The sequence below is a fragment of the Maylandia zebra genome, linkage group LG2 (genome assembly GCF_041146795.1).
Source record: "Maylandia zebra isolate NMK-2024a linkage group LG2, Mzebra_GT3a, whole genome shotgun sequence".
Classification (NCBI taxonomy): Eukaryota; Metazoa; Chordata; class Actinopteri; order Cichliformes; family Cichlidae; genus Maylandia; species Maylandia zebra.
The window spans coordinates 30860320-30880101 of record NC_135168.1 but is presented as its reverse complement, the minus strand read 5'-3'; the positions used below and the strand labels follow the sequence as shown (position 1 = coordinate 30880101).

Genomic DNA, 19782 nt, shown 5'->3' with positions numbered 1-19782 from the left:
TGCTGAGATAGAAAGAGTGGATTTTGGGGGAGGGGTGTGTATGTTGGAGTCCACAGAAGCCGGGGGTGGGTGTAATGACTGGGAGCTGGGAGGTGTGAAGCTGAGAGGTGTGAAGTCCTGAGATGAAGGACAGGCAGATTGCAGCAGGGGGGACGATGCTGTGGGAGGGGTGGGTGTTTGATCAAACCTATTAAAATATTTATTTAGGTCATTCACCCACCCCAAGTCTCCTGCAGCCTGTGGGGTTGGTTTTTGTCCTGAGATTGTCTTCAGGCTGTTCCAAACCCCTCTGATGTTGTCCTGTTGCAGCTGCTCTTCCATCTTCCTCCTGTAGTTTTCCTTTCCTTGCCTTATCTTCCATTTCAGCTTCTTCTGAACAACTCTCAGCTCCTGTTTGTCTCCAGATCTAAAGACTCTCTTCTTCTCCTTGAGGAGAGCCTTAATTTCAGGATTTATCCATGGCGTGTTGTTAGAAAAACACCGTACCTTTTAGATGGGTACGGTGTTGTCCACACAGAAGTTCATGTAATCCGTAATGCAGTCTTTGATGCTGTTAACGTCATCCTCCAGGGGGCTGCAGAGGTTGTCCCACACAGTAGAACGGAAACAGTCCCTCAGAGCCTCTTCAGTCTCTGCTGACCATTTCCTTATGGTGCGTTTCACTACTGGTTCTCTGTGTACTAGAGGTTTATACATAGACTGGAGATGGACAGGGAGATGTGATTAAAGTCCCCAGAGATCAGGAAAAGGGCCTGAGGGTGCTGTGTTTGGAGTCTGCTGGTTACAGTGTGCAGGACCTCACAGGCAGCTGCAGCGTTAGCAGAGGGCGGGACATACACAGCTATCATAATCACGTGTGTAAACTCTCGTGGTAGATAGTACGGTCTCATGCTAACCGCTAGCAGCTCAATGTCCTTACAGCATAGCGTCTCTTTGATAGATAAATGCCCAGAGTTACACCATCTATGGTTCACATACACAGCCAGACCCCCTCCTCTCTTCTTACCACTCTCCGTTGTTCTGTCGGCCCGGATCAGATGAAAACCATCCATGTTTACGTGTGAGTCCGGAGTTAGCGCAGTTAGCCACGACTCTGAAGCACATCAGGCTGCACTCCCTGTAGCTCCTCTGATGTCGAGTAAGGGCTGCCAGTTCGTCTACTTTATTGGGGAGAGATCTCACATTCCCCATAATAATAGATGGAATCGCTGGCCGGTACCTCCTAACTTTACTGCGACGCCCGATCCCGGCTCGAGTACCGCGTCTCTTCCTCCTCACCTCACGGGGGATGTTAGCTTGCTTGGCGGTAGGCAGGGCAGCGGAGGCTCCGAGGGCTAACAGCTGATCCCTGCTGTAAACAATGGGAGGTCGGACCTCCACGCGCTCTCCGGACAAAGACGCCGTAAAAAATGTAATAAAGAACACCATTGTCCATAGAATTCTGAGCTCCATTGTGGGGGACAGCAGTCCACAATAGAAAAACAAAAACAATAAACACAAAACAACAGAGGAACATATATTAAAGAGAAAAAAGGACTCTGTCAGGTTGGAGCTGCTGATACTGGCTGCCAGCTCGGAGTGGCGCCGGAAGTAGGGACTCGGGAATAAAGATGATTTCTTTGCAGCTTTTAACAGAGATTATATGTGTTTTTCAGCACCGACTGTCCCCCTATACACTTTTGTACACAGCTGAAATTTTCTGGGGGAAAAAACAACACAATTTTTTTAAAAAGCTAATGCCTTTCAGCAAACGCCCATGTACTGCATTGCATGGTTTTGTTAAATATCCTAAAGTCACTGTACAAAGAAATCAGCTGATTCTGATTAATTTTTCTCAGATCTGATTGGTTAATTCCTCATATCCACACAAATAGTGTCATATACCTACAAGCCTGGTGAAATATGAGGAAGGCCTGAAAAAACAGACCCTGCTCAGGCCTACTGGTTAAACGCTCCTGCTTTGTGTAAGTGGATATTAACCTGCCAGAGGCTCAGTTAATTAATGACAGTGCATTCAATGTGTTGATCCATGTGTGGGATTTTTTTTGTGTGTGTTTTAAATGCTACTGTCTGAATACATGATATATGTGCCCGTGTGCGTCTGTGATCTAATCCTGTGAAAGTGTGTGTGTTTGTGTGATTAAGTGGGCAAAGCTATATTAATCTTGGTATTCGGACATCGGCTGGCAGGTGCAGACACTTTACTGGTGACCCAACCAGTTTAGCACGCACGCACACGCGCACACACACACACACACACACACACACACACACAAAAAGACTTCCATGGAAGTTCACTGACTGCAACACAGTAACGATATAATATGAATCTATTCTTTGATTCTATCATTTCCCTTTATATCTTGGTAACAGCCATGGAACTTGGGGTGGGGGTGAGTGGTTGTGGGTACTTAATAAAAGAAAAAAGGAAGAAAATGGAAAACAAAGTCACTCCTATATGTGCCAGCTGGGTCACACAAAGTGCCTCAAAGAAAACGAACCCATTCATTTTCAGATTTTAAAGTGCTCTTTAACAGGTGTTCTGGGAATCAATCCTACCTAAAAAAAAAAAAAAAAAAAACTAAAAAAAAAACATCCTACCCAATGTTTCTGAGCAGACGCGGCGCAGGCGCACAACACCAACGCCGAATTAACTTCTTTTTCTCTCACCCATCCAGAATACTTCTTAAGGTTATGTTTAAGGTTAAGGTTATGGTTAGGTTTAGTCGCAAGTCACCGTCAAATTATAATACGGGTAGGACGTTTTGTCAGAGTAGGATGGTTTCTCAGAACACCGGCCATAATAGGTACACTGCACCATCATTTATCTGGGCTGTTATTTTTACTGTAGGAAAAACCAACAGATGCCTTGCCAGCCTCAGATAATTTCCTCTTCCTGATCAAATAATTTAATCGATAATCAGATAAACTTGATGGCGGCCAAAGAACCTCAACTTGACCTTAATTGCCAGACTGCTGCCAACAGTTTCTGAACAACTGTTGTTGTGTGTAACACAGAGGAAGACCGGGGAGAGGGGGGGTTTCTGAAGGACACCAACGCCATGTCTGCTCTTCACATTACAGATGAGATCATAGCTCTGAACGCTCATATAGGCTGGACAGCCAAACATACTTCACACCGCCAAACACTCGCTCTAGCTGAATGTGAACCGAAGAATGAGGACAATCAAAGCAACACACTAAAAACCAACTTACTGAACAGCATCAGTGAAGTGATGTTATTTTTATCTGCAGCCTATTACTAAACTTATATATTATATTTATTTTACTGAGAATTTATTTGTGGTTCATGATCCATTGTGGTTCTGCTTAAACCCATCATAGTAACACATCAGAATGGAGAAGTCTTCTTTAACGCGCGCGCGCGCGCGCACAGAGAGAGAGAGAGAGAGAGAGAGAGAGAGAGAGCATTTTGTTTGACCGCCGGTGGCTTGAAGGTAGAGTTGCCACTGTACTGATGAGCTCATAGCCCATTCTGAGGTACCACTTGGCCCGAGCGGGGACTGTGCTCACCAAACACAGCTAAACAGCTAAATAAAGCCACATATTTATGGTATACACAGAAAGGACAGCCTGAAAGCTACTCCAGAAAAGCGATGAATGACCGTTTCGCACCTGACGGCGTCGTAAATGTCTTAATTGGCTTAATTTCAGTTATGACGTCTACCCCACAGCCTGGGTCAAACAGCACCAACCAAATGACACCGACCCCCTAAATAGACCAAAGTTCACTTTCCAAGCGCTCTAAACATAGTTTGACCTTTTAAGGAGGACATAGCATATCAGGTTTCCACGATATAAACAAGGAAGGAAAATTATCCTGTTGGAAGATTAAAAAGCGGCGATAGTACGGAGTTAAACGAGCTGGAGTCCAAACAGCCAAAGTTAACAGCAGGTAGTAAAAACATGCGTATTGCCGCTACCGGTGCAGACACATGCGGGGGCTTTCTTACCTCGGTAAACGTTTCCACACCACTGTCCTTAAACCTGAGAGAGGACTCACTGAAGCGGGAAGAGCGCGACCCCCGAAACTCCACTGAGGAGAAGAAGCGCGAGGCAAGACTGCAACAGGTGACACCGCGCGCTCACGAGCAGCACGCGGAGTGACGTGACCGCGCACGTCTGGCAGATTGGTTTAGTTTTTCCGAAAGCTCAGCATCGTTACACGTAGTACACACATGTTATTTCTATTTACTGCGTAAATTTAAATATGTTTCCCCCGAAAGTAGAAATTGTTTTCTGATCAATTATCAAACATACTTCTGGCTTGTTCTTAGAAGTATGGAGTATCGACTGTACGGTGTCAGGTGAGAGAGATAATGCAATAATATAACAGCGACCTCATCTGGATAAAAGTAGAACTACAAATGCGTAAAGGAAATATCCAATACCATACAGTATAAAACAAACTAAAGTTCGTAAATAAAAAAGGGTATTTTTTATACAAAACAGGGATGTAGAGTCATACACATTGAATAGTGCCATAAAACCACAAATACATATCAGTGTGCATAAACAGTGACATCAGAGTTATGTAATATTTGTACTGTGCTGTGAAAAGTGTTTTTCCCCACTTCCTGATTTCTTAGGTTTTTGAATATTTGCCTGGAAATGGTTAAAAGGCCATTTCTAAGATTTTGGGACTGCAGCAGTAGAATGACATTTTGCAACAGTGTGAGTTCTGTTACATCTGGAATAAATCTAACACAGCGTTTCATAAAATGATGATCCAACAGTCAAACATGGTGAGATGGTCTGGGGCTGCTCTGCTGCTTTTGAGACTTGCTGTAATCCTTCAGGATGTCAGTTTGAACTTCAAGATGAGCTTAAATAGTCCATTCATCATCAAACACCCTCCCATGAAGCCAAATGAAAACAACTCTGCATAGAAGAGTGGGCCAAAATGTATCCTCGGTGAGACTCATTGTGAGTTATCACAAAAGCTTGGTTGCAGTTTTTACTGTCAGTGGTGGCACAAGCTGTTATTAGCTTCAGGAGGCAATTATTTGTTCACACAGAAAAAGTAAGTGCATTTTGTATTTACTCAGGTCATCCTTGCCTAATATTTAAAATTCTTTGATGATCTGAAACATGTAAGTGTGATAAACATGCAAAAGCACTGCACTGCACTGTAGATACTGTTGGATGTTCATGAGACCATCATGCACTCACTCTGCAACAGGGATGTCATCTTCTACAGCGCTGTCAGGCCACTCAGGAGGAGGGAGGTTGATACTGTCTGACAGCCCTGGAGGAAAGTCTCTGCTGCTTGCTCTGCAGGACAAAGTCTCTTGTTGGGACATGGCCTCTTTATCTTGCCTGATAGAAACAGCTTCCTGATGAATGGCCTCGGCCTCCAACTGCTCGTCCAGGTCTGCGTGTGGGGTGTAAAGTAACAGAGTCACTATGTGAACTTTTAACTGGAAAACATTGTGGTATGTACAACTGGACTTCCCACCGTCATAAACTTCCAGCATGGCTGAGCAGGAGACAGTGCCGAAAGCGTTGTGGACCACACACTTAAACAGGCCAGAGTCTTCGGGAAAGGCCTCAGTGATCACCAGCGTACACAGCTCCTCTGCAGGGGTTAACACAGCATTGGTAATCAAGACGCCAGGGCTGCAGTTTCACACATGATCAAAGACGCACTGCTCCTGGTTGTTATAGAAACACACCCCTATTATCAAATCAAACGGACCATATCAATTAAAGATGGAGGCCTTTTACGGTCTTAGACCAGTAGCACTGTTGTATAACAACATGTAAAATTGTCAGTGTTTCACTTTCTTTTAGTGGAAAGAACTTTCCCCTCTCATCACAGAGAGCTACTGCGATCGCAAGACGCCTCTTTGGTTTAACTACCTCACTTCGATCAGTACAGGAAGCCCTGACTTTACCATTAAAGAGACTTAAAAACTGATGATTCAGACATGAGGCTCAAATTAATAGTTCAGTGACTCTGGTCATGTGATCCATGCTCCATCCTCTATAAGCTCGATACCATAAACCATCCAGGGCACATGTTTCTTCTCTGATCTTACAGGCTTTGGAAAGTTATTCACCTGCAGAGGGGAACATGGATTCTCTCAAAAACAAAACAAAACAAAGAAAATTTAAATAACAACACAGAAACATCACTTTTAGTAATTTCAGAGACTTTGTTTTTTTGTTTTTTGTATCTTACAATGTCGAGTAGGTTTGACACTTTGGGGAAATGGCTTCTCTTTGAGTTTGAATGTAATTAACATCAGGTACTCACCCGGCACTGATGCAGAACTGGCCTCTGGAAGAATAAGCAAAGAGATGAGATCATTTCTGGAGAATTTACACGGTAATAATATTTTCAGAGTTGTATATATTGAATTCTGTTTCTGGATAGAAAACATCTAAGCGCCTCTAATCTGACCCGTGTGAGCTCTTAACCGTGGGATAAAAAGATGTTTGAGTGCAGGGTGTGGATCTTTACACACTCTTCAGAGGCGAGATCGAGGAGTGTATTTCTGCTTAATCCTTCATCCAAACCAGCTATTATAGTTTAGTATTTTCTAATTAGCTTTGATTTTGATTTTTTTGTATCCAGTTTAGTTGCAGTTAGTTTCCAGAGTAGCTTTTCCTACGTCAGTTTAGTTTTTATTGTTTGAAAATGTTTAATTTTGTTTCTACTAGTTTCAGTCTTTTTTTTTTTTAATGATTATTAAGGTCACCTATGCAGTAGCACACTTCTTATTATTTGTCGGATTTATTCTTCCCAGCCCCAGTCTGAAATTTCTTCTGCTGCGAAACATCTGATCATGTGAAATCTTGCTGCGAAACTCACCCCGCAGCTTTGAGACAACCCCAACATGTTATATCATTTTGTGCGGCTCGATTGGGAATGGTGAGCTATGACTTTGGGTACCGATTTGTCACACGGTTTCTGCAAAATTCCCAAAAAACTTCAGAATTTTTCCCCATTCATTTGAATGGGAAAGCACCCGAAAAAAAAGGCACCAACCCAGGTCACTGTGGGACCCTATCGCTTGGCCGTACTTCATTTAAACTTTATACGAGTTACAAGACTTTGGACTGAAATTCATTCAGGATCAGGAGGACTCATGATCTTCAGCAGCACCTCATCTTCAGAGCTCCACCGTAGGCCCGCCCCAGAAGATGGAGAAGCCCAGCATTTCATGAACAGTCACGGACATCCCCACAAAAGTTCATCTCACAGACAGACAGGGCCGTGGAGGAAGAGGATCAGGGGCGATGGATAACATTGCTCCGAGGTGCTGCCTTGCATTTTGCTCTTTCTCACTACAACTATGCCTATTACTGAAAGGCAGTTCACAGTAAGGCTCAGGCTGCTTGGGAACTGAGCATTTCTTCTCCACTCACATCTTTCGACTTCCCATTTGTATACACCACTGCAACTCTGTCCCCTCAACCCCCATAGACAGTATAGAATATAGACTGTATAAAACATTGATATAGCTACAGTAACATCATCCATTGGTCTCTGAAGTCCCATTTTGTAGCATCAAGATGAGCATTATTACCGTTGCCATCTTGATTGCAAAAACCAGCTAAGGTGGGAAGAAAGAAAGAAAGAAAGAAAGAAAGAAAGAAAGAAAGAAAGAAAGAAAGAAAGCTGTTTTCCTATAGATTTCTATAGGTTTCAATTAGGCTAGCTGTTGCCATCTGGTAGACTTCAGACCGAATGTACATTTAGGGTTCTTCTGTATTGGCTTCATGTTTCCAACAAACAATGCTGTCTATGCCCCAACCGGTCGCGGAAGATGACTGCCCCTTTTTGAGCCTGGTTCTTCTGAAGGTTTCTTCCTGTTAAAAGGGAGTTTTTCCTTCCCACTGTCGCCAAGTGCTTGCTCATAGGGGATCGTTAGATTGTTGGGGTTTTCTTTTACAGTGTAGGGTCTTTGCCATGCAATATAAAGTCCCTTGAGGCGACTGGCTATGAATTGGCCTTAATTAGCCAGTGGTCATATTCCATACCCAGCTATTTATCAACCATCATTTGCATTCTATATTCCAAAAGGTTGAATCTGTTCATCTGGACGTAGTGTTTTCAGTGGGACTCAAATAACTCAAAATGTTAGAAATATTCCAGTGTTAGAAAATCAGCACTGCTCAGTGTTAGTCTTTGTTAATCTTCAAAACTGACTAGGTTACTTTTAAACATATAACACTGTCAAAAGTGTTAATTTAACACTCAACAGTGTTGTATTTAATACTCAGAGGTGTGGACCCATATAGACCCTCTCTAGTGTTAATTTAACACTGGAGATTTTGCTGTGTGAAACCATAAAGCTGCACTTTCTTTTTGCCTTATAGTCTGATTTGTCATAACTTTTCCGTTTTGTGACAGTTTTCTTTGGCTGTCACTTCTGCACCCTGACCTGTCTTATTTGGCTCAGCAGAACTAAAATATATATCCTGCTGCTTTTACACACGCACTCACATAATGCTCAGCGATTCTCTGTGCAAGCTTGCTGCGGGAGATTTCACTCGTCATGTTTGCATAGTAAGCTAACGATTGATAAGACGATGTCAAAGGAATTGGTGCGCAAATTATCATCACTCACCAATCAGTACTGTCGCTCTCTATACACAGTTCACGTGATTGCAAAGTGAAAGCAAAAAACAAGCGCAAATTCAAACGCGATTTCAATATGTCACATATTGACAGTGGCTCACCGATGCCAATAACTATTCAATTCAATTCAATTCAATTTTATTTATATAGCGCCAAATCACAACATAAGTCGCCTCAAGGCGCTTCATAGATACAGAGAAAAACCCAACAATCATATGACCCCCTATGAGCAAGCACTTTGGCAACAGTGGGAAGGAAAAACTCCCTTTTAACTACACTGACACACTGGTTTTGTCTTTGTTTTGTAACTTCCTTTCCCTCTTCCTCATATACATATATACATACATATACATATTGAACCTCAAATTGAACCTCCCCCACCCTCATTCAGATCTGGCGTTTGGAACTATTTTGGTTTTCATGTGGCGTATGACCCTGAAGGTAAGCGCGTCATGGACTAAACTAAAACAGTATGTTGGATGTGCCACGCATTGCTCGATTACATGGGTGGGAGCTAGTGTGTTAGCGCAGTTAGCTCGTTAACGTGTTGGCCATCCAGCCCCATGCACGGGACAATCCACGGTAGCTCGTTAACGGAGATTTGCCGTGTTGTGGCGTTAACGTCATTTCAACGAGATTAACGCTGACAGCACTAGTGGGAACACAACGAATATGACTGAACATTTACACCGACATCATCCTAGTGCAAAGACAAGTGGAAGCAGACAAAAACAACAAGCACGCATGCTACAAACTTTACCCGAGTAATTTAGACAGCCGTTAGCACATGATTCTCCTTATGGGGACCTGATATGTTTAATATGCTGCTGAGAATATAGCCCAGAAGAAGCGTATAGTATAGCTTTTATTTTGGAAAGAGCCATTTCTCTGTAATAAACTCTCTTTTCCAAAGATGAGTGATTCCTCAATCAGATACAGGGCTCGCAATATCGCTAGCCCGACGTCCCGGGGCTAGCGAGTTTTCCAGTCGGGCTACCAAAATCTATCTCTGCCCTGCCCATCGGGCTATCGTAGGAAGGAAAAATATATGTCAATGCTTTTGCATTCTTTCGGAAATGTAGCTGGGTAATTATGTCATTGGCATCGGTGAGCCACTGTCAATATGTGACATATTGCAATCGCGTTTGAATTTGCGCTTGTTTGTTGCTTTCACTTTGCAATCGTGCGAACTGTGTATAGAGAGCGACAGCACTGATCTGTGAGTGATGATAATTTGCGCACCAATTCCTCTGACATCGTCTTATTAATCGTTAGCTTACTATGCAAACATGACAAGTGAAATCTCCCGCAGCTTACACATGTGAGAGGTTGATCGCGCAGAGAATCGGTGAGCGTTATGTGAGTGCGTGTGTAAAAGCAGCAGAATATATATTTTAGTTCTGCTGAGCCAAATAAGACAGGTCAGGGTGAAGAAGTGACAGCCAAAGAAAAGCTTACCACAAAACGGAGAAGTTATGACAAATCAGACTATAAGGCAAAAAGAAAGTGCAGCTTTATGGTTTCATGGACAAAAGAATTTCTGTGGCTGCAATATGATGAGCTAAATAACCGGGGCTGCACATAAGTGGTCCGCAGGTGCACATTCGCTGTCAAAATAAAAAACACGCACAAGATAAGAAGTTGCAACGCGTGTTTGCGTACATAAGATTTTCAGGAGGAGGACAGATATTTGTTTAGAACTCTGTCGAAGAAGCTCCTTTAAGCAATTACTTTGGTCTTCCTCCACCTCCAAACAAATATCAGAAGGAGTCCAAACCACAAAAGAAGCACGTATTCTCGGAAAAGTGGTTGCAGGAGGTGAGCTGGCTTCAAACAAATGATGAACGCACAAAGATGTGGTGCGGAATGTGCCGTGAAAATGTAATATATCGTTAGCTTCATAGCATAAGTGCCTAAGTCATTGACTTAGTCAAATGACTTAGGCAATTATGCTATGAAGCTAACGATATGACAAATTAAAAAGGCATGAACATTTTTTTTTGTATCGAAAAAATATCGAACCGAACCGAACCGTGAATTTTGTGTATTGTTGCACCCCTAATATATATATATATATATATATATATATATATACACGTAACTATCCTTGCCCTCTTTCATTCAGTGTCATCCTCAGTGACATAGGAGTAACGGTTTCCTCGCAAATGCCATCAAAGTGCAGCCTCCTCCCTGTTTGTTCCCCATAGAGGTCCATTTAAATCGGCTCCCAAATTTCAGCTCACTGAAATTCTTTACACTGTCACCACATCAATATAATAAACTCTACAGATATGAAAATTTAATATTTTGTAGACTGGAAGTGGCTTTCAGTCACGGTGAAGAAATCTTTGCGATACAAATTATAGTTTTCTCTAGGAAAACATTTTTTTCAGAGCTTAAATCCTGTTTGCCCTGTGTGTCTGACCCTAAGGTGCAGAAGGGTGTGTATTCCATCACCCCCTTCCGCTGTCTAGTTTTAATTACTGTCTCTTATAATGGTATGGAGGGCACATGTTAGAACCAAGATTTAGGAAAATCAGAGCAAGTATGAAAACACTCACTCTTGCGGAGTATCCTAAAATCATCGGAGTCCAGTATTTGCTCATCCTCTCTGTACCACATAACCTGCAGGGGCGGAGTCCCCCTCAGTCTGCACTCCAGGACCACCAGCTGACCCTTCACCGTAGACACGTCGTGGAGACACTGGCAGAGGGAGCAATGATGACCATGATCAAGAGAAGGTATGACAACAGGTTCATATGAGTATGGTTTCTGATTTTCTTTGTGCACTTTCATGAACAAATACAAGAGTGCACATTTATTTCACCTTAACAAATGTGGGAGCCACTGCGCTGCTTGAATGCTGCTGGTTGTAGATGGGACTCTGAGTCTGGGGAAATGGAATAATATAAATCACCTAATTTGTTTGAAAATCATTTGCCATGTCCATTTCTTTATTTACAAAAAGGTTGCTTTCAACATTACAGGACATTAAAATGACATTTAGCTATTTAACCAGTTTATCCCCTTAATGAAACATACTCGTGTGTTTTATCGAATGAGGTGAAATCACTCATTTTAAATGGCTGTAATTACCCTCTGAGGGCTGACACACAGCGGCTGCACCAGGCTGGAGTGTCTCTGACCGAGGAGAGTGGAGGAGGAGGAGGAGGAGGAGATGGTGGAGGAGCAGGAGGAGAGCTCACGAGTGGAGGATGCAGCAGCAGAGGAGGAGGAGATGGTCAGAGACATGGTGCTTGTCTTCTTCTGCACCTTCTGGACTCTAATCGCCAATAATGAAATGAATAAATCTGTGTTTGGATGCTTCCTCGGGTTGTGAGGACATAAGTCTGTATACAGAGTCACACTGTGGGGATTCTTTCCTTATTGTTAAGGACAAAAAGTAAGTCTCCATCTTACAATCATTAGAAATTTAAAGTAAAGATTTATGATCAAATTAGGTTAAATTGAGTCAAGTATTACTTATGGTTCATGAAAAGGAAACGTGTGTTTGTGTGCAGGTCTAACTTACTGCTCCATGTTCCAGGCTGCAGTGACAGAGGTCCTGCAAAGACAAAGGGACACTCTCAAACATGCTGTGCTACAGTGTTGTAGAAATGAGTGTCTGCAGGTATGACTGAACACATACATTTCATTTTACAAAGCACCAGCACAGACTTTTAGCAACTAATAAGATGTTAATCAAGAATTAGATTCCAACCCATTAAATCATATTAATTCAATGTTTTTTCCAACAGTTCGAAACACGGTTCAGTTTTTGTTTGCTTCTGCACACGAGTCACATGTGCAGTGGGGAAGTAATTATGTGATCTCCCGCTGAATTTGTGAGTTTACTCACAAAGATGTGAACAGTCTCTAATTTGAAGGTAGTTTCATTTCATTTAATAAACATGACTTAATACTTGGCTTAGAAACCCTTGCTGGCGAGCACAGTGGTGAGGCGTTTCATGTAGTTGTTCAGCAGGTTTGCACATGTCTCAGGACGGACTTTGGTCCACTCCTCTTTACAGAAACTCTCTAAATCCTTTAGATTTCTTGGCTGCTGCTCAGCAACTCAAAGCTTCACGTTCCTCCATAGATTTTCTGTCAGACTGAGCTCTGGAGACGGGCTCAGCCACTCCATGACATGGCGGTATGTTTTGGGTCAGTATCAGGCTGGAAGACCCATCCATGACCCATCTTCAATGTTCTGGCTGTTGGTTTTATGGTTCATTGCTCCATCCATTGGCCTCTTAATGGGGCTTAATGTTAGTCAAGCTGTCCTGTACCCCTAGCAGAAAAACAGGTTCAAACAGGTGTGCTGGAGTGTTGGGATGGTGTTCTTTGGGTCACACACATTCTCACATTTTTGATTTCTGCCAACCCTTCACTGAATCATTTATATGTTCACTGGCAAACTTAAAACGGGCCTGTATATGTGCCTTCTTGAGCAGGGTGACTTTGCATCGCAAGATTTCAATCCATTATAGCGCACTGATGGTCTTTTAGTCCAGTCCATCCTTGTGCAGGTCTACAGCCTTGTCCCTGACGTCCTTTGGCAGCTCTCTGGTGTTGCCCGTGGTGATGGAGAGGTTGGAATGGAAGAAACTGATCATGTGGACGGGTGTGCTTTATACATACGAGTTGAGATCAAGCGAATCTGTAACTGATCGACTGGTAGGTTGATTGAGCCAATCTGTGGGAGCTTGTTCTGACTGCATTTTAGGGGATGAAATACTTCTTTCTGTCTTTGGTCGATAACCTGTCTCTTTCCATTAAATTGCAACAAGCATAAAATTTAAAAACTATTCATTTCCTTGTACGTGAGCAGACTTAAAAATTCAGCCAGAGATCAAATAATTATTTCCTGGATTGTAAGCCTCCTTTCTGCTGTCTTTCTGTTTTGTGTAAACCATCAAATAAGTAACACATTTTTGGATTAATGCTGAACATGTGTAGGCCTATAAACAAAACTGATGTCGGCACTGGTATCAGTAAAATCTTCTGAGAGCATCCCTGGCCAGAAAACGCCTCAGACAAATGCTTGAGATTAAAGCTGGATGAGCCCCTGTTTAAAAAAGACACACAGTCGGGTGTTGATTAAAACAACATCTTGGCAGGACTGTACGTCACGTTTGGATCAATGAACGTGCACAAAGCCTATGTAATTATGAGATTTCACGTCTAGTGAAACTTTAGACAGGTTTAATTTATAGACTGTATAAAAAAAGATGTGCCTTAAATCTGCATTCTTCCAAATGGCCAGAATGGAGAGAACTATCTTACTGCAACAAGAAGAAGTTTTGTCCAAATGATAGTAAAACAGATAATAAGGCAGGACGGAGCTACTTTGTAACTGACAAGCTGTTCGTTTCACAGTCACTTCCACCCCTCATTTATAATACTGAACTCAAAGCTTCAAAACAGGATTTCACAACTAATTAACACACAACACTTTGTTTGCCTTGAATTAAATTTTACAGCCACATTTGCCTCAATGCAAATTATATTGTAAAGACCTTAGAGAGAAAACCCAACAATCAGACAATCCCCTCTGAGGAAGACCTTGGCAACAGTGGGAAGAAAAAACTCCCTTTTAACAGGAAGAAACCTCCAGCAGTTATATTTAATACAGCTAAATTCAAGCTTGATTACATGCATTTCTATTGATCTGTTGTTTCTTTCAGGTGGTGATATGCAAACACAGTAATGTTTTGTATTACTATTTATCATCCCCAAACAAATGAATGGTCACGCACGCTTACGCAGACTCAAAGTTAGACGTGGAAACATATAAGCTTAAACGCTTGAGCTCACACACTGGATTCCTCAAACAGGGCACCAAATCACTCTTGTAACAGGTCACTGTTTCTCCATGACTTTGTTTGGCAACAGCATGGCCATATCTGAGCTAACTGAAGGCATAAGGAGACTCATACACCCAAAAGACTCCCTCAGATCTCAGCCTTCCGGCCTTGGGAGGTCTGTCTTGGTTTCAGAGAAGGAGCTGCCTGAGGTTCAGGTTTCTGGGCTAAATTAAACTTTGTCACCTCCTAAGCACTGCACAGACTGTCTGAGCTGTGATAAATCAACACATCTCCATGTCGAAGTCGCAGAGGTAAAGAAAAGTCTTTACTCTAGAATTATATACATTTAATCTACAACAGTACATCTTAGCTGGGTTACTATTTGTACTAGTTGTGCTACATGGGGTCACAGCAGTCAAATAAACACAGCCTAAACATTGTCTAAATGAGAGGATCACAGCTTAAGAAAGAAGAAACAACTAAGGCATGTATGACATCCGTGTGTACATCCAGTTTTCCCCTCACATAATCACTCCAAACAGCTGTGTGTGCGCGTACTAAAGCCCACTGCTGATACAACAGCAACTGTTGCTAAACCCTTTGTATCAATTGTCTCTCTTATATAACTGCAGAATTTGTGGCAGCGACAACAGGACAGGACAAGTTCATGCAGTGCAACAAATCCACTACCTGGCAAGCAACAGATGGACAGAGGCACACAAGCAGTGACAGCCAAGTTCAGTGACGTCCCAAACAAGGATGTAACATTGATATTATCTGACGGCAGGCAAATCAAAGACACGGGTGACAGTGGCATCCTTTTTGCTTTAGTGTAGGTGAAGACTGAGCAGTATTAGACCCTACATTTCCCATAATGCAACTTGCTGGAGGCTTCTCAGTATGACCTCCCTCCCTGGGTGTCTGATGTAGACTGTCATGCCTTCAGATTATTAAGTTTTTCTAAGTGCCTAAAGTTTAAAGTGAGACGAAAGGACGTCCAGACTGACAGAAGATGTTAAAACATGAATCCAAAGGAGAACAAACATCATCACTAGATCGTCCAGAAGCTTATTGCCAGTTGGCCTTTAGCAGCCCTCAAAGAGGAAAGATGCTACCCATCTCAGACCTCCTGTTTCCCTGAAGCCATACCCAGTCAAACATGGCCAGGAGTTCGGTGGGCTCCTGCACCAGAGCTCTGAATACAGTGACTGGTCTGTGTGGTGAGAAGCATTAATACAGTATAATGCATATGTAAAATCACATAACTTTAGACCAATCGTAGGTCCCTATTACGGCAGACTGCTACTCTGAACATTTGCATGTAATTTGTCAATATGGCTTGCTAATGCGTATGGCACACGACTCCGTGTTGCTCACTGATGTGTCAATGAAGAATCATGGCTGGTATTTTTAACAGCATGTTGAGCCCACTGATTCTGTAACACGGGGAAAGAGGAAGATGGCTGCACTCTGTCTGAGTTCAGTATTCCAGTAAGTGCATTTCCAGTGCACCTGTTCTCACCTGACAGGAGAAAGCCAGCCTTTGGAGATGAGTCATGGTGATGACTGTTTGTCATTTGGTTTGCTATTACAAACGGTGAATGGTGATAGTTAACAGGTGCCACAAACGTATCCTCCAACCTGTGTTATTAGCATAAATGATCTATTTTATACACTAACAGCATGTATAGATGTGTCATTTACAGTTATCAAAGAAAACTGAGCTGTCCTGCAGTCGACGAGGAGATTCTGACAAACAGGAAGAAACAGCCAGCCTTGCTCATTTAAACAGATCCCTCTTTGGTGTACACAACACCATGAAGCTTTCAGCCACTAGCAGCTCTCAGCTGTGGACAGGAATGGCACATTAGAGCAGAAATCCAGAATGAAGTGGACCGTGTTAAAATTAGCTAACAAAGCAACCTTTATATAAACCTGTGGGCTTTGAAAAGTACCCTCCAAAAATCTAGAGTAATGTATTAACCACTGAATGTAGGAGGTTTATAACAGGCTAAGCAAAATGCACAAACACAAACATCATGTTAAACTTTTTCCATACATCTCTGTGACCAGACCAAGAGCACACCAGCAAAGAGAAAAGATACAAAAAGGCACACACTGTTGCTTTACTCAGTTGTAATAGTTGTGATAAAAGTAGCATTACATGATGCATACTGCACACAGCTATTATTAGTTATTTATGAAAAACTGAAACTATAAATCTAGTACTATTCATTGTTGTACATTAAGAAATATATTTAATACATGGGTCTTTCCAGGAAATATCTTTGTAATTAATAGAAGACTCTTAAGTAAGTGAATGTAGCATTAGTGTCAGTTTATACTGTATATGGTATGATGTTTTGTGATAGCAGCAGGATATGATAAGGAATTAAATTGTATCTTCTCTAACAGCATGAATCTTGGTTCACTCCAGCGTTTCTCTGAGACTGTTCAGATACAGTAGTAATTTAAGCTAAATGCTAATATTGGTAACAATGGTTGTTTTGGTGCGTTCCAAAATAAGTCAGAATTCGGAAATTTGACATTCCCAGTTGGAAATTTTTTGCGGAATTCAGAGCAGAAAGTCAGAGCAGACCAACATACCCAACATAGTTGTTGGGTATGTTGGTCTGTAATGTTGTGGGGATGGAGTTGGACTCCCTTAAAGTGGTGTTGGAGAGGCGGATGTTGTCCAAGATAAAGACAATGTTGGATAACACCAAATAATTACCAAAAATCACCACTGAACCACACAGGAAATCATTCCTGCCTGTTGCTCCCTGTACAACTCATCGACTTAACACACTGTATACTGCAATAGCTACACCCTTTTTGCACATGCTCTTCTGTCTTATTCAGCCATTTATCAATAAGTGACTTAATTTTTTAGTGAAGAGGTGATTTCAAAGGCCAACTCTTTGTAAAGGGACTACTGATAACAAAGAGAAATTACGTTTTGAATTTTCTCAGTTGCATCACTCCAGAAACCGTCCTAGTCCTCAACCTATGACTCTCCAATTCTCCTACCTCCTCAGCTTGGCTGTGCACAGGACCAATTTAGCGCAGACTGGGTCACCTGATCTCTCTTTTGGCCAACCAGAACCCAGTGGCTGAACACAGTGTCACACAGGCATGCCAGGCTTGTACACACACACAGCTCAAATTTGGCTGGTATGTCTTATGTTGCCTCACACTGCAGGACATGTAACTGACACAGTTCCTTTTTTTATTTATACCCTTTAAATTCCCCTCTTCATTTGCTGCACTCGATATCCTATGTGGATAGTTTGCACCAATGTCTTTGAGTGTGCCTATATATTTTTCAAAGACTATCATTGTGCTAATTTAAAGATGTGCATTGGGATGTTCTCTTTTGATATATGCCGTTTTGTAACAGTAACTACAAAGAATCTTTAGTGGTGTCACTAGAAGCTGAAGGCAGCCAGGGGAAAGTAAGTAGGTAGATCAACAGATGGATAGGCGAGTAGAAAGGTAGGTTATTAGATAAGCATGTAGGTAGGAAGTTACATAGCTACAAAGGTTGGTAGTTAAAATAATAGCGTGTCGAGGTAACTATTGTCAATGAAATATAGCTAGATAGCACATGACGCAGCATATAAATTATAAATAACTTTAGACAGATCATTCCAGCTGTCCTCTTCCTTCTGGCTGCAAACTCAGTCACTCCAGTACTGCCTGCAGTATCAGGATCTCATTGGCCATGGACCAAATGAATTACACCATTTGATGATCTGATTAACTTGACTTTTGCTTTCTCTTTTCTTTGAATCCTGACAAGGAGCAGGGCTTGAAGCATGCCACACATGCTGGACTTACACTTTTGCGAAACTTTCTGGATGTCTCTACCGAAAAGCTAATGATTTGAAATGCAAGCTGGGTTGCACAAGTTCCTCCATGCTGTAATTGTGTGTCATATGCTCCTAGCTTAATTTAGACAAGCAACAGGCAGCTCTGCATCCTCAACACAATCTTTAACCCATCTGAAGTGAACTTCCGCAAAAATATCCCCATCCTTACCTGTCTGCTTTATCCCCAGCAGGCCACAAAACCAAGAATAACAACAAATATATTGATCCAACAAGCAGAAAATCCAAATGTTAAAACCAAAACTGCTATATGACTGTGTGGCTGCCAGTCATGGCTTGGTTACTGGACGCTCCACAAGCAGGAGCTTGTGTGTGTGTGTTGAAGAGGTTGGGGTGTGGGACGGGGTTAGGGGGGAATCTGAGGCTGAGGAGGGGGGGTGAGAGGAAGCCACGTGGGGTTTGGTTAGAGGGGTACGGAAGGAGCAAATTTAGAGCAGAGTGAAGTGTTAATTAATGGTCAAAGAGAATAGGGAAGCTCAAGTCTGCCCCAGCCGGTGCCTCATGCCTTTGTGCTAATGTGCACAGCTAATGCCAAATCCAAATGACCATGGATAGCTGACACAGAGCTAGCTTGTTGCACGTTGCTGCACAAACTATAAAGATATATTGTTCCATCTGAAATTACAAAAAGTGGCGGAGGCGTCATGACCGGACCAAACTTCATCCAAGTGTGAGAGACAGGGGCCAGAAAACCTGCAACCGGTGCCAGTGAGTCTTTGGGTAGAAACCTGAGAACCAGAGAGAGTCGGACAGACGGAGGGAGACGTGAATACACAACCTTGGAAAACAGATCACACTCAAGCTCAGCTCATCAGGGCTTTATTCATCATATTTCACATAGATCTAACTGATGCAATATACTGAGTACATCAAACAGAATCATCTCATTCCAAAAGGCTTCACTTATTAAAGTAATGGACATAGAAGCTTCTGGGATAGTTTAAAATACATGCCTGAATATGCAAAACCTACATTGATCCATACAGGATCCCTACAGATCCTCTGCGAGGGGTCTGGGAGCTCGCACGCCTTGTACAGCATCTTTGCTGTTTCTACGACTGCGCTCTTGCTCTTCTGGACAGAGATTTTCAATGTTGTTCCCTATCACTATCGCCCCGTCACTATAACTAGTGCAGTTATCTGCACTGCTACCTTCACCCTCCACATCTTCTCGAGCTCTTCTCTGAGCCCTTGGTACTTCTCCAGCGTCTTGTGTTCCTTCTTCCTGATGTTGCTGTCATTCGGTATCACGCTCTTCCTCTGCTTGTCCACCACTACTATGTCCTGTTGGTTAGCCATGACCACTTTGCCCGTCTGAATTACGAAGTCCCACAGGATCGTAGCTCGGTTATTCTCCACCACCCTAGGTGGCGTCTTCCATTTTGACTTCAAGACTTCCAGGTTATACTCGGCACAGATGTTGCTGTACACTATGCCGGCCACTTGGTTATGGTGTTCCATGTATGCCCTGCCT

The 19782-nt window shown here is 42.5% G+C and overlaps 1 protein-coding gene across 1 annotated transcript in view; it reads right to left on the bottom strand.

The window, feature by feature from the left end:
* myot (myotilin) overlaps positions 1 to 18613 on the bottom strand; it is a 33836-nt gene extending 15223 nt beyond the window's left edge. Inside the window, exons 1-8 of the mRNA XM_004563141.3 lie at positions 18460 to 18613; positions 12144 to 12176; positions 11708 to 11894; positions 11439 to 11501; positions 11173 to 11314; positions 6281 to 6304; positions 5480 to 5599; positions 5194 to 5395 (exon numbers count right to left, since the gene is read on the bottom strand). Coding sequence (XP_004563198.2) covers positions 5194 to 5395; positions 5480 to 5599; positions 6281 to 6304; positions 11173 to 11314; positions 11439 to 11501; positions 11708 to 11894; positions 12144 to 12151 — 746 coding nt within the window. The 5' untranslated portion in view covers positions 12152 to 12176; positions 18460 to 18613. The remainder of the gene's footprint in view (positions 1 to 5193; positions 5396 to 5479; positions 5600 to 6280; positions 6305 to 11172; positions 11315 to 11438; positions 11502 to 11707; positions 11895 to 12143; positions 12177 to 18459) is intronic.
* Between the last annotated feature and the right edge of the window lie 1169 nt (positions 18614 to 19782).